At 40.7% G+C, this 15,253-nt stretch overlaps 1 protein-coding gene across 1 annotated transcript in view; it reads right to left on the bottom strand.

Annotated features, from left to right (window-relative positions):
* Positions 1–210: 210 nt before the first annotated feature.
* The window catches only part of myom1a (myomesin 1a (skelemin)), a 67,492-nt gene continuing 52,449 nt past the window's right edge, over positions 211–15,253 (bottom strand). The window contains exons 23-37 of the mRNA XM_034182891.1: positions 14,970–15,076; positions 12,917–12,961; positions 11,377–11,513; positions 8,904–9,048; positions 8,629–8,688; positions 8,472–8,539; positions 8,252–8,377; positions 5,670–5,757; positions 5,532–5,570; positions 5,260–5,365; positions 3,965–4,128; positions 3,846–3,882; positions 3,590–3,612; positions 1,019–1,074; positions 211–897 (exon numbers count right to left, since the gene is read on the bottom strand). Of these exons, the coding sequence (XP_034038782.1) occupies positions 628–897; positions 1,019–1,074; positions 3,590–3,612; positions 3,846–3,882; positions 3,965–4,128; positions 5,260–5,365; positions 5,532–5,570; positions 5,670–5,757; positions 8,252–8,377; positions 8,472–8,539; positions 8,629–8,688; positions 8,904–9,048; positions 11,377–11,513; positions 12,917–12,961; positions 14,970–15,076 (1,471 nt within the window). The 3' untranslated portion in view covers positions 211–627. The remainder of the gene's footprint in view (positions 898–1,018; positions 1,075–3,589; positions 3,613–3,845; positions 3,883–3,964; positions 4,129–5,259; positions 5,366–5,531; positions 5,571–5,669; positions 5,758–8,251; positions 8,378–8,471; positions 8,540–8,628; positions 8,689–8,903; positions 9,049–11,376; positions 11,514–12,916; positions 12,962–14,969; positions 15,077–15,253) is intronic.

Raw genomic sequence — 15,253 nt, 5'->3', positions numbered from 1 at the left:
GTGACCGTTGTTAAATGAGACTCTGCTTGATGTGAAGCCTGAGAAGTCTGTTGTGAGTGATAGACAAACAGTACAATTAAAACACACAATAGCTGCTCAGAAAGAGAAGCCAAGTGAACTTGTGACATGTATTGGTGTGTTTCCAACAACTCAGGACACCGAGCAAATAAGTGATAAGAATTTCTAGATATTTTCCTTTATTTATTCTTTTTTTTTTTTTACAGTACACATACCTTAGGTTTACCTTGGTTTGAGAGGTCAAAGGTTAACTGAATGAAAGACAGCAGCTTTGCAGGTTTCCTGGTCTTGTACTCTTTTTTTTTTCCCCATAAGAATTCATGACAGACAATTTCATCTCCTGTGTTTGTACATTATTTTCACTGCTGACGGCAGCCAGACGTGACAGAAGACATGCTGAGCACACTGTCCTTCTCTCTCCATCACATTCACCGTTTGCCTCTTCGACAAGCAATGCTCAGAGCTCTTTAACCCAGTACATGAAAGATGCAGCGCCGGTGTTTTCTTCCTGCACTCATCATTTATTCAGACTGTTTTCCAGTACCAGCATGTACTGGGGTAAACCGCTCCGGAGATAGCCCAGCCGCTCATCCTTTCTGCATGCTGTGTTCACTCTTTCTTCTCCTCCTTGCCTTCCTCCTCTTCTGGGTTGTAAACGCTGACGGTGAACTCGCCGGCTTCTTTTCCATACTTGTTTTTGACCAGCAGGGCGTATTTCCCAGAGTCGGCCGTGGTGACGGCGGAGATTGTGATGCTGGCAAATTTTCCGTGCTCAAATTTGAGCGTGCAATGTTCGTCGGACTGCAGCTCCTTGTCGTTCTTCGTCCAGGATACCTCAGGCACGGGCTCACCCCACACGTTGCCAGTCAGGTTCAGTGACTGAAAAGGAAAGAAACAGCTGTTAAACAATAACATGTTCATGTCTAATGTGTGTCAAACAAACCTGAATTATAATACAGACTCCACGAAATCCTCAAATTAGAAGATCTGTTTTATTTACCTTGCCCTCTTGAATTGCAACCACATCTGGCAAGCCTCCAACAACACGAGCACGGTCTATAAAAGAAACGCCACTGTCAGCTACAAAGGGAAGACCGCTGCACCAGTCAACCCGTAACATACACCATAACATACACTAAAGTTTGACCACATTACACCCATTTTGGTGTCTCTTCACTGGCTTCGTGTCCCAGTGAGATCAGATTTTAAGGTTCTGCTACTAGCCTACAAAATTGTTCACAGACTGGCACCTCCCTACTTAGCTGACCTAATTAAACCCTACGTACCGGCTTGGGCTTTGCGTTCTCAAGGTGCAGGACTACTTAGTGTCCCTAGGGTGAATAAAAAGTCTGCGGGTCACACAGCTTTCTCTTATCATGCCCTGTTTTGTGTGGAATGATCTCCCTTTGTCAATAAAACAGTCAGATTCTGTAGAGACTTTCAAGTCCAGACGTAAGGCGCACTTATTTTCCCTTTCATTATATTAGGAAATGGAGCAGCCCGTGGCCTGAACTTTATCTAAATTCTGGGTCTTTTAGTGAAGCTTAGGGCTAGTGGCCGGCGATCACCTTAGTATTTCTTCTGTTTTTCTTGTTGCTTAATGCTGACAAATTACACTGTATTTGTTGTCTTTCTGATGCCTGATTCTGCTTTTTTTCTTTTCTGTCTATTCGAGGTGCAGCCCCATCCAGAGATGGGTGTGGTATCTGTTCCGGAACCGTCCTGTGCACTGGCAACATTTCCTGTATGTTCGTTTTGTGAATTGTTCTGTAATTTGTATCTGTAGCGTAGCCCAAGCACAGGGTCACCCCTTTGAGTCTGGTCTGCTTGAGGTTTCTTCCTCAGAGGGAGTTTTTCCTTACCACTGTTGCTCTGGGGTTGGTAAGGTTAGACCTTACTTGTGTGAAGCGCCTTGAGGCAACCTTGTTGTGATTTGGCACTATATAAATGAAAATAAATTGAAACTTAATTGAAATACACTGCCATTTTATTAGGTACACTTGTTCAATTGCTTGTTAACATAAATAGCAAATCAGCCAATCACATGGCAGCAACTCAATGCATTTAGACATCTAGACGTGGTGAAGATGACTTGCTGAAGTTCAAACAGAGCATCAGCATGGGTAAGAAAGAGGATATAAGTGACTTTGAAGGGTGGCATGGTTGTTGGTGCCAGACGGGCTGGTCTGAGTATTTCAGAAACTGCTGATCTACTGGGATTTTCATGCACAACCATCTCTAGGGTTTGCAGACAATGGTCCAAAAAAGAGAAGCTATCCAGTGAGCGGCATTTGGCTGGACGAAAATGACTTGTTGATGTCAGAGGAGAATGGGTAAACTGGTTGAATGGACGACTGTGTGATGCCATCATGTCAATATGGACCAACATCTCTGTGGAATGTTTTCAACACCTTGTTGAATCTATGCCACGAAGAATTAAGATGGTTCTGAAGGCAAAAGGGGGTAAAACCCAGTACTAAAAAGGTGTAACTAATAAAGTGGTCAGTGAGTGTGTTTGGATAAGGAAGTTCATTATCCTGACATACCATTTGATTTAATGATTGATATAACCTCCATATCTTCTTGTTCAAGCCCTGTTTTGTGTAGATGTCCTGGAAAAATATGTTGTACAGACTGTATTATTGACGACTTTGACGTTTGACTAATTTTCTTCCAAAATTAATCACCTGGAGACAGCCAAGGAATATTCCAACAAATAGCTGTGAAAATCTGCTCACCTGTTTCTGAATTGTTTTTTGCACAGATACGCATGAGCAGGTAATTAAACAGATTTCTGATATCTGTGAAATAACACTAAATAAAAAAGCCCAGAAAAATAACCCTAATTGTCAAAGTACCTGGTATGTCTGTCCAGTTTATTAGATTTTGTGACATAGTAAAAGGTCATCGTTGTTTCAAGAGTCCAAAGAGACAGATTTGTCTTGTTTTGTCCAGCACCCTAAATCCTAAATGTGTTCAATTTACAAACCTTTTTTTTTAAAGGGCATAATGGTGATATTTGTGAAGCAGTCAAATGTGTATCAAACCTCTTTATACTAGTCCTTTAGCTTCAGTTTTAACTAACTGTCCACTGAAAAAAATGATACTTTGGATCAGCTTAAAAAAATTGATGTAATTTGTTACAGCTATTTTTGTATATTTATGACTTGGTAAATGTATATTCATGACTTGGTAAAGTGATTCCAGCAGATTTAAACTGGAAACCACAATTTTCCATTAGACCAATGTAAATAAGTACTTTGAATGAAGTGCACTGATATTTCACTTTTTTCAGTGCTATTTTAAGCTTTAAGCTTTTTTGGGGGGGGGGGGGGGGGGGCATTGAGCACAAGGTTTCACTTTACGCCGATGATCTTTTGTTGTTCCTTTCCAATCCTTTCACTTCTTTACCTGCTGTACTTAATATACTGGATGGTTTCAGCAAGCTTTGTGGGTACAAAATTAATATTAGGAAAAATGCATTATTTGTCAACCACAGTGTCCAGGAAAATGTCATGTGTGATGTGTGTGATGTGTCTTGGGACAAACCAAAGAAGGAATAAACACTTACTTCTTTCTGCGATTGCTGCCGCTCTGAGGAAGGAAGAACACAGACATTGTGAGAAACATCTCAAAATGGTACCACAGGCAGAACCATTTCGATAAGCGACACAAAGCCAGGAAGTGTTTTCTGAGGAGGATACCTCTGAAGGTATTCAAAACAAACTATTTTAGGTTTATGATGGTTAGGTACTATTCATCTGTGAAAGCATCCTTTGGGAATTACACAACAGATGGTGCGGAGATCAAATCAGATGTCTACTTACTTGAGCCTCTGGAATTCTGTATATGCCTCTTCCCATGCTGTACCAAAATAAATAAGCAGTTACTATTTGGGTAAATCAGGACTTAAACTCTTCTTTAATGAGGCATCATCCACACTCACCCTGCCCAGTTAGATCAAACGTTCTCTTTACACTCCCCTTGCCATCAAAGATGTCCATGGTGTATTTGCCTTTGTCCTTGTCAGTGGGCTCATTGATCTGAAGCCAAAGCTTCTCTCCCGTGACTCCTGATTTAACTCTCTCTGAAGCAGAGATTTTGGCTTCTCTAATACAGAGAGAGAGAAAAATTTTGGTGAGACAGAGATCGAGCAGTTCTCGACTGTTTATGTTCTAAAAATATACAAGGATGTGTTCAGGTAAAAAAAAAATGCACCACTGCAACAATAAAGCAAAGTCCTACACTTTGTTTTCTGGGTCCTTGGCCTTTGAGATCCAGAGATGCCTGGGTAGAGCTTATGGATTGGCAAAGTGGATACCTTGAGGAGAAGGAACGCCCAAGTCTTTAGGGTCCTAATACTTCTTGCCAACTTTGACACTAACTAGTGACATAGGTCTTTGATACTAGGTGTCTTCAGAGGATCCTTGGATATCACTGGAAAGGCTTTGTGCCAAATGAATGGCTACCTATGTATGTTGAGTACAATTGTGGATGAGGCCAACAGTTTTGGTCTGCACTGCAAATTAGTAATATCAAAACTGAAACACTGCTCCAGAAAGTTTTGAAACACCCATGTTTTAAAACCATGGCACGGAGTCCATATCAAAAGGAATGTACATCATTACATCACTGCTGTTTCAAAACAAATGTTTCAAAATGTTCAAGTATACAGTTAGCATAGGGTATCTCCACACACGAGCATGAACGTGGCTTGTTTCATAACCAGTTGCTTCAGAACACTACTGACCATTCTGAAACACTCAAAACGTTTCCTGTTTCAAAGGTTCCAAATGCAAAAGGCAACAGTTTTATCATAAAATGTAATGTTTCAAAAATTCTCCAAACAATAAATGAACTGAATGCTTTAAAAAATTATTCAGTGTTTCAAAATGCTCCAAACATGACCACTGTGACACTGAGCTGACAGTAGGCATTTCTTGCTTCACAAAATGAATGGCAATTTGAAAATGTTTGAAAAAAAAACTATATGAAACAGTTACTCCAATAAATGTGTGAGGATCTCAAAACAGCTGAAACACTTAACAAACCCATTAAAGTACAGAAAAAAATAATAATAGACATGTGGGAACCCCCCCCAGAGTGGGACCCACCAACTCCCCTACAGATGGATTTCTGTCTACATCCCTGCAACAGTCCGCATCAGAATATCCAGAAGAAGAAAGTGTGTATATGCAAGCAAATAATAAAAGAACAGAACAGTAGGGTTATTTTACATACTTGTGGAGCCAACCAACGCGCAGCTCTTCAGTGTAATATATGACCAAAGAGTAGAGGATGATGCCACGCTCAGTGCACATGACTTTGATATCGCTACAGGAGGTAGCTACATTGAAAACAACAACAAAATTGATTATTTATATGCATCCCATTGAAGTAAAACTGTTTTTAAACAAATAATATTAATAGCTTGTGCCATAGAAAATAATGTCAATATGCATATTGCGTTGATTTGTGTAGCTTTCCAGAAATTCAGTGAAGGTGCTTCTCACCAATCACTCTGAACACCTCATTCATCACAGCCTGGAAGCCTGGAAGACAGATGAGAAGAATTTCAAAGTCACCAAAAATAACAATGCGATATATTTATTCATAAAGTATAAATGTGATGTTCATTAAAGAGGGGTCACCTGCATCCGTCAGGCTGAATGCGCTGTTATCTTTGCCTCTCTGGTCCCTCAGCTCGACCTCATAAAGACCCGCATCCTTTTTAGACATCTGGATTGAAGTGACAACAACATCTTTAACACAACAAAGAACTGCCTTGCGCTTCTAGCAAACGGAAGCATATTAGAAGTCTCAGAATGCTTAACAGACATCAGAACGTCCGGACAGACACTGACTAAACTGAAAAGACAGGCTGTTCTCCCACCCAGGATTAATAATAAAAAGGAAAACACTTAAAAAGGTAAAATGATGAAGACACAAGGACAGGTTATTGGAGATCCCGGACAGAATTTTTGGCTACCCCTTTAGTTTAGTTCAGAAATTGATGCAAATGTATATTTTTAAAATAATAAACAATTAAAATGTATAAAAAAAATCAAAATTTTAATATATTAAAAATGATAAAAACTGAAATAATACTTTATAAATAGCCAAAGTAACTGAACAACAGCAAACAAAAAGCTTTAATACAGTGAAATTAAAAAATACAGATAAAAAATAGCTGTGTGAAATAACTATTTGGTGAATGATTTGCCGTAATTAGGATGGGTTAAATACAGAAGAGAAATTTCATTGTATGTACATATATGTACAATGACAATAAGGGCTCTATTCTATTCTATTCTATTCTTTGATGGAGTCAGAGTCAATCATCACTATCACTACAACTCAGGCGAAGGATTTGTGAACATTTTCAAGGCACTGAATATATCCTGGACTTCATATTTTCATGTATATTTTAAGGATTTTCTTTCACCAAAAGATCACATCTAGGTTTGGATCTAAGATGTACCTTCTGGCAAATTGTAGCTGAACGTTCAGCTCTTCTTTTTAAGAAAACCCTCCTTTATACCACTTCATCATGAACTTGTATAACTGGTGATACACAATGCAAAACTTGTACTGTGCACAATTTTTCCAATCACAGCCAGAGAAGCCTATAACTTCTTCTTAGGGGAGGTGATGGTCTAGTGGTTAAGGTGTTGGGCTTGAGTCCAGAAGATCATGGGTTCAAATCCCCACCTGACTGGAAAATCACTCAGGGCCCTTGGGCAAGGCCTTTAATCCCCTATTGCTCCCAGTGTGTAGTGAGCGCCTTGTATGGCAGCACCCTGACATCGGGGTGAATGTGAGGCATAATTGTAAAGCGCTTTGAGCGTCTGATGCAGATGGAAAAGCGCTATATAAATGCAGTCCATTTACCATTCTGGGTTGTCTGGGTGTCTTGGTGGCTTTCCTCACTCTTCTTCTTGCACAGTCACTCAGTTTTTGAGAACTTTCTACTCCACGCAGATTTACCATAGAGTGCCAGACTGTTTGTATTTCTTTATAACTGATGTAAATAACATTCAAGGCACATTCAGTGACTTGAAAATGTTCATGTATCCATCCCCTGACTTGTCTGAAGAAAACTGGCAATAAAACTGATTATTTATAGGTATTATACCAAAGGGGCTGATTACTTATGCAACCCATCATCTTGGCTTTGATATTTTTAATTAATTTTTATCAAGTTGTAGAGATTTGCTTTCAGTTTGCGTTTAAGGAAGATAATTTAAAAATTTTTCTCTTTTTTTGTATTTTTTGTATTGAAATGGCATAAACAAATTAAAATGTGTGAAATACCAAGTGTTCCAATACTTCTGGAGGGCACTGTATAGGCTTCTGTGGATGTGAAAGAAAAGGCTGTGGATAGTTGCATCAGTAGTTACACAGCTTTATGGTGGAATGGAAAAGAGGTAGATTTCCTTAAAAAGCAGAACAACCTACATTTGTTGTGTTTTCTTGTGGTAAAATCCTTCTGTGATCCAATTCACCCTGGGACTGCTGTTGCAAAAGCCCAAAAGTTGCGCTATGCCCAGTTTCTCCATTGACATCTACAAAAGCTTTTAAATACTTCAAAAGTGTCAGAGGTGTTTTGGTAGCTTCCCTCACATGTCACTCAGTTGTTGTTTTTTTTAAGTTGTAAATGCTCATGTGTTCATCTTCTGACTTGTTTAAAGAAAATCGGCTCTGAAACCAACTACTGTACTTGCTATAAATTCATCAAAGTGTGCCGCAAGTATATTTATGTCTGAGGTTGTTTACTTCATTTTATGAAAGCATTTTGTTTTGCTGTTGTTGTAATCATACAAAATTAGTTCATTTGCATTTGTTTTGCAAGTAGAAGGGTGCCAGTAATTGTAACCAGGACTGTACACACACACGCATCAACATGTAGGTGCCGTGAAACATCAATGTGAATACAATGTATTAAAACCATATTTAATCGCGGTTTCTTCAAGGTAGCAACAGCAGTTAGTTAAAATGTAAATATTTCAATAGAAATGAAGTACTTGCATAATGTAGATGTGCTTATTCCTTAAAATAGTGAGTATTTTTTCAAAAGTGTTTCATTATTTATGGCAGTGTGTGGCAGAGGGGGAGAGCTGACAGCGCGCCATGAAGTTTAACACGTCAACGGAAGAACAGCCGCATTAAGACGCTCTCTACTTGTAATCTCGCAACTCCCTTGCAGTGTCAGTCCTCCGTTTAATGAGCTGACCTTTCCGATATTAAAGGTCAGCATGTCGTCCTTTCTCCCAATTTTCTTTGCGTCCGCCTCATTGGCCAAAATCTCATTGCCGTCCTTGCACCAGGTAATCTCAGTCTCCGGTTTGACATTTCCTATCTGTGGGGTTGGGGAGGGGGGAGATGTTGTGTCAGTTATGTCAATCAAATAGTCAAAAAATATTTCCCAACACTCTCAAAGTGAATGTTCTTACCTTGCACTTCAGCAACACGTCACATTCAGCAGTAACGGCGAAGTCAAGATACTCGACAAAATGAGGACCTTTAGATTACCAGCAAAGATATTTAATAAATACATATGTCAAAATAGTGTTCGGATTACACTATATAAGACAGAGCAGGATCTCCTACCTTGTTTTCTGACCCATTCTGCCCTCTCAAATTCAGATTTCTTCTGAAGTTCCCTAAACTCTGCATAAGAAGGACAAAGTACAGTCTCAGTCCTGACAGCAGAAGGTTGGACAATCAGCTTCAACAATAAGAGAAAAAAGAGAGGAAAGAAAAGCTGTGTTCTGCTGCCCCTCAATGGATGGACACGTTAACTGCAGCACCTGAGTGGCTTTTAATGAGAATGCTGACAGAAGTGGCTGCAGAACATCGGTATGAAAGTAAAAATGCCACCTTACCTTCTCCAATGAGCACCAGACTAGTTGTACCCTTAGCCTTTCCATCCACCAGGTTAAAGGTGAACGTTCCCTCATCAGTGACCTCCAGAGAGTCCATGAACATTTCAACGATGCCAGTGGACTTGTCAAAATGCATTGTGTATTTCTGGAAGTATGAAGAACACCCATGTCAAAAGATGACTGGCACCACATGTGGTCACATAAAGTCACAAAACCCAAAGAGACAAAGTCCCTGATTGACTAGGATCCAAGATAACCTGTGCTACGCTTCTTTTGTGTTTGCGATGGAGAGGTTTTGAGGCTAATTTACTAAGACTAATTGTGCATTTGACAGCAGGTGATAACATGACGCAGGCAGCAGCATGCAAATGAGGATTTTGTGCATGTTAATGGGTGAAAGTGTAAAATAATATTCAATCAGCCACTTGTAAGTATGCACTTTGTGCTTTGTTACAACCAAACAGGTCCCACACAGAGTCCGATATGTGCGCCTGTGTGTTTTACGGACAAAGTGTGACAGATCAATCACAGTAATGATCAGGTATAATGAGTACTTTGTACTTGGAGCAGAATAGTGCAAGAATTATGGTGCAGCTGTTATGCATTTTTAATTAATTTATTTCATATATATATATAGCGCCAAATCACAACAAAGCTGCCTCAAGGAGCTTCACACAAGTAAGGTCTAACCTTACCAACCCCTAGAGCAAGCACACAGGTGACAGTGGTAAGGAAAAACTCCCTCTGATGATTTGAGGAAGAAACATCAAGTAGACCAGACTCAAAGGGGGGATCCTCTGCTTAGGCCATGCTACCATCACAATTTACAATAGAAATATACAGGAAATTTTGGTCGTCCATGCTGGTGTCCGAGATGGGAGGCTAGCTGGGAGAGGGGGCAGGTTAGGTCCACAGATCTTGTCTATTTCATGACCATTATAGAAGAATACACCCACTCCCAGTGTGATGAAGTCACACCTTGGACAAAGCGAAAAAAAAAAAAAAAATAGAATCAGGTGGCAGAAAGACTACAAATAAGGTATAATTTGCCAGCATTAAGCAACAAGACAAAGAGAAGAAACACTAAGAAATCATTAACTCTTTAAGTATGTCCAACATTTACAATGATTTTTTTTTTTTCTGAATATGAGTAGGTGGCCTCTCTGTTGCTGGAACAAACTCTGTCCAGCGCAGTAAGCTGTGTTGGAGGTCTCCAAGCTGATTATTCCATGCCTCAGCATTGTCCAGCCTCCAAGAATAAGCCCAGGCCGGTACAAGGTTGCTCATTTTTACCTATTTTTTGCACTGTTTACTTTCCACCAAACAAAAAAGCACCCGTCATGGTAACTGTACCCATACAATGGTCTATGCACACAATGCTTGAAGGCATTGTTTTCTAGTCACCACAGTACTACGCTCACACGTAGACACGTACTAACCATGTCAACGTGTAAAAATCTTCCAAAACAGCCTTGTTACTACACAAGCATTATTATATTCCCTTGCCTGGGTAACATATTGATATTTGTGATTCCTAAAAATTGCATCACAAAAGTATGCTAAAGATGATGTAAGGCTGCGAATTCATTGATCGTGGCTTGAAATTACACCGGAGTGTACGATAGACTTTGTATAATACTCAGCCTCGATGCTGTAGCCTCGGCCTCAAGTTGTTGGGACTCAGTCTTGGCCTTGGAGACCCAGGACTCGGCTTTGGCCTCAGGGGAGGTGGACATGACTACAACAGTGGTGCAAAATCAGCCCAGTCTCACGTTTTGTTTTTTTTTGTTTTGTTTTTTGTTTTTCGTGCTGCTGTCATGAAATGATTCAAATTTTTATGACGGGTATTTTTAAACTCACTATTACTAACCCTACTCCTACCCCCAACCCTAACCATAACCACCCTGACTCCCCCCCACTTCACTTTTTATTTCGTGCAGCCATCACGGAATGTATGAGAATGAATTCGTGCTGCCGTGATGAAAATGAGGCGCTTTTCGTCACAATATCACAAACAGATAAATTAATGTATATTTCGTGCTGCTGAATCACGACTTGCCGTGAGACTGGGTTGTGCAAAATACAGATGCTCTCTGGCAGCACCCGCTAAATTTCCTTTTAATCTTGATAAAACGTGTGAAAACCTCACCTATTTGCATATACCCTCTCACAAATTTGTGCACTTGGGTGATCAAACTCCAAACTGCATATTAATGAAGGCAAACATGCTAAATGGACAATGTTCAAAATTTTGCGCTTTTGTAAGATGCAATCCTCACTGCACAGTTTCGCACTGTTCATAATTCAGCATGCATGTTTTTTGTGGGAGTGCTCTGGTGTTTGTGCACATTTTTAACACATGCAAACCTTTAGTAAATCATGTCCTTGATCTAACAAGTTTTACTCCACGCTGTAGCACTGAAGCGGCACAATGAGAGCTGTAGAAATGGAATTGGACATTTAGGACGCCTACCTGTCCATGAGTAATGATGGCGTCGTTAAACGCATACTCCACTTGGCATGCTGACGTACACTTCTCCACCTGAGTCCAGAATCTGACACGGCCTTTCTCCAGCAACTCCATGGCCATTTCATTTTTAAAGGGAATAACTGCAAAGCAAAACATGTTTAAGTACCAACAATATACAGAATATGGTCTCCTATGTGGCTACTAATGTGCACTGTAAACCCAAATATGAAGAGTACTTCAAATTTCAAGGAACCGGTTGGCTTATAAATTTTCAAGTAATGCAGCGGTGAGCAAACACTTCTGGTTAAGTTGGACATACTACGAAAACAGGTGGTAGAGGAGGAGCCTGTTAAGATGTAGCTACTTATATGCAGTAACAGTATTAACAGTCATCCTGACTGGGTCTCATCAGACCCATTGGCTTGGTGCTTATCTCCAGGTAGTGGTAGTGAAGGTAGGGTAGACACAGACAATGCAGAAGAAATGGCTCATTGAACAGCCAAAAGAGGTCCTGGAATTTATCTTTTAGGTTGGCAGTCCAACTCCTATGCCACTGAGCTACATGTTCTGCTAATTAATGTGCAATACGAGTTGAACTAACTTACTTAAGTCAACTCCAGTTTTGACCTTAAATGATTGTTTTGGCAACGGTCAAGGTCAAGGTTCAAAAGTTCTATTTTCACTCTAATGCCCACCAAACATGACACACAGATGTAAGAGGGTACTGGAATTGCCCAGGTGAGGTCAAATTTACCAATGATCAATCACTGGGGTCAAAGTCAATTGATTCCAAAGGATAGATTTTAGTTTTCACTCCTATTGGCACTAAACTTGGCACACATATGTAGGTAAATTCTGGAATTACCCAGGAAAGGTCAAATTTGCATAAGGGCAATCACTGGTGGCCAAAGTCATTGGGCCAAAGGTCAAATTTCAGTTTTTCTTTCCTATTTGTACCACAATTTGCACACATATGAAGGCAGGTTCTGGCCTGGCAGGTCACGTTTTCTGAAAAGCCAAGCATTGGGGGCCAAGGTCATATCTACCTGTCTGTTTGTTGGCCTACTCCGCCCAGGTCATTTTGTTGATTTCTACCAAAACTGGTATGGCAGTGAAGGTTGAGCCCAAAATTACCTTTAAAGAAAACATTTTTGGCAAAGGTCAATATCAATAAATTTTATTTTCAACCTGATTTGGACCAAATGCACCACACACATGGGGTGTTGCAGAATTTCCCCTACAAGGTTAGCCTTGGGGTCACTCACTTGGTCAGTGTCACAAGGTCAAATGTCAGATTTCCATAGCTCTTACTGTCTTCAAGCCCATTTTGTGCCATTACCTATTATATAGAATGTATGCAACCTACCTTTGACTCTTCATTCCTTTGATTGTGTGGACATTTTTGCAAACAGCTGATTATTTGTTGTTTGTTTCTATTGTTTCAACTTACTGTTCCTATTTATGCTTTTTAAGCTTTTGACCTTTGTGACTCAGTTTACTTGATATTTGCAATAATATCAACAAAAATTGAAGGTATATTCACCGGGAAACTTATGATCATGGCTGATGTCCAGAAGACGCTTGAGGCCTGAAAAACAAGAATAACACTCAGATATAATAACTGTAAGAATATACACTCAATGGCCACTTTATTAGGTACACCTTGCTAGTCGCGGGTTGGTTTGAACATATCACACCCATTTTGGTGTCTCTACATTGTCTCCCTGTCTCTGTGAGAGCAGATTTTAAGGTTTTATTATTGACTTATAAGGTTGTTCATGGTCTTATCTGGCTGATCTGGTGGAACCCTACATGCCAGTCCAGGTTTTGCAGTCGCAGGACTGTTCCCAGGGTGAAGAAGAAGTCAGTGGGTCAAAAAGCTTTTTTTCATCGTGCACCCGCTCTGTGGAACAGTCATCCTGGGACCGTGAGGTAGTCAGAGTCATGGACATTTTTAAACCAAGTGTTGTGAAAGTGTAGGTACACGGACCCACAACAGGGGGCGCAATGAACGGACAATGGAGAAAGGTGAATAACAAGTTTTACTGTTGTGAAAAGAGCACAACCAATACAACAATTAATAATTTGGAGTTTGAAGCCGAAATCTGCTGGTGTCGTGTGGGCAGGCTCGAAGGTAGGAGGCGTCCGTCCTAGTCGAACCGGAACTCCTGCAAACACCCAGATTTCCTCTGCCACCGAACCCCAGAAGTACTGGAACCGCCAAGTCCCGAATTCCCAGGTGGCCACTGCCTCCGCTCGTCGGATCCGGTACTGCTGGCGGGAAAGAGCACAAACACACAGGTATGGATGCGACAGCACCCAGTAGACGGAGAGGGGAGAAGCCGCCTCCACCTCTTGTTACAATGAAGCAGGAAAGGTGAGTACTTATCCAAGCAAGTAGCTTTCTGTAGTCAGCTGTCCTGAAAAGGTTTACCAAGGTTTATCAGAGTCTTCAATATGAGCTTGCAGAGAAGGTTACCTTAATCTCAAGGCGATATCTCGGCACTGAGGTGGAGACGCTGTCCTGCTGATATACCTCCGTCCTGAGTGCAGTCAGCTGTGTCCAGTAATGGGTGACAGCTGTCACCCTGGCAGCCCTCGTCGGCGGCAGCGCCCTCTTGTGCCTGGAGCCCGCACTCCAGGCAGGGCGCCCTCTGGTGGTGGTGGGCCAGCAGTACCTCCTCTTCAGCGGCCCACACAACACCAAGACTTAAAACCTATTTGTATTCTCTTTCCTATGAATAATTTTTTATTTTTTTTTATCAGTTTTATTATTTTACTTCTGTTTTTAATTATGTACTTATTTTATTTTTATTTATTTATTTAAATTTTTATGTTGAACTGTTTTGTGTGAGGCACCTTGAGATGGCTTTGTGAGTTGGTGCTTTATGGGCTGATTAAATTGAAATTGAAATTGGACCCCCTTTTGCCATTAGAACTGCCTTAATTCTTCAACAAGGTGTTGGAAACATTCCTCAGAGATGTTGGTCCATATTGACGTGATGGCATCACGTAGTCACCCATTCTCCTTTGACCTCTGACATCAACAAGGTATTTTCATCCACAAAACTGCAGCTCACTGGATATCTTCTCTTTTTCAGATCATTCTCTGTAAACTCTAGAGATGGTTGTGTGTGAAAATTCCAGTAGTTCAGAAGTTTCTGAAATACTCTAGACCAGCCCATCTGGCACCAACAACCATGCTACGTTCAAAGTCACTTAAATCCCCTTTCTTCCCCATTCTGATGCTCGATTTTGAACAGGTGTGCCTAATAAAATGGCTGATGAATGTAGGTGAAAGTCATGGTCTGTATTCTGTCAACACCATCCCCATCTTTCCCCCAGTAGCAGTCTGACTGCTTTTCAGCTCAACGGCAACAAACGTCACATGTGCGGTTTGAGTCACGTGCAACAAATGAGGCCGAGGCATGACACTGAATGTATCTGATGTCAGTTCAATGTAGCTGTTGAAACTGAAAAGCACGAGACACGTAGCACTTCAACGCCCTCTTTAACACTGACACTGTGCAAATAACGTCCGAATCAAGTTTCAGGGACACAGGCAGCAGGAATACAAATACTGCAGGCTGACTTACCCTCCTCTGTCAGGGTGTAGCTGGAGGAGATGCCGTCAGTGTTGGTGACCAGACAAGAAAATGTGCCCAAGTCCTCCAGGGACGGATCGTTGAAGATTGCTCTGGACCTGGAGATGACATATAACTAATATTATGACACATAACTAATATAATGTAAAGACACCCCCCCCCCGTCTGTATGGAAGTAAATCTGTGCCATCAGAGTTTGAATTTGAATTTTTAAGGTTGAATGTTTTTAGCATCAAAGTCAGAGTTTGAAGTTGAATTTCTAAGGTTGAATTTGT

This window comes from Thalassophryne amazonica, chromosome 12 (assembly GCF_902500255.1).
Source record: "Thalassophryne amazonica chromosome 12, fThaAma1.1, whole genome shotgun sequence".
In the NCBI taxonomy this organism is placed as follows: domain Eukaryota; kingdom Metazoa; phylum Chordata; class Actinopteri; order Batrachoidiformes; family Batrachoididae; genus Thalassophryne; species Thalassophryne amazonica.
Note: the sequence above shows the minus strand (reverse complement) of the source record. Positions and strands in the feature narration are given on the sequence as shown.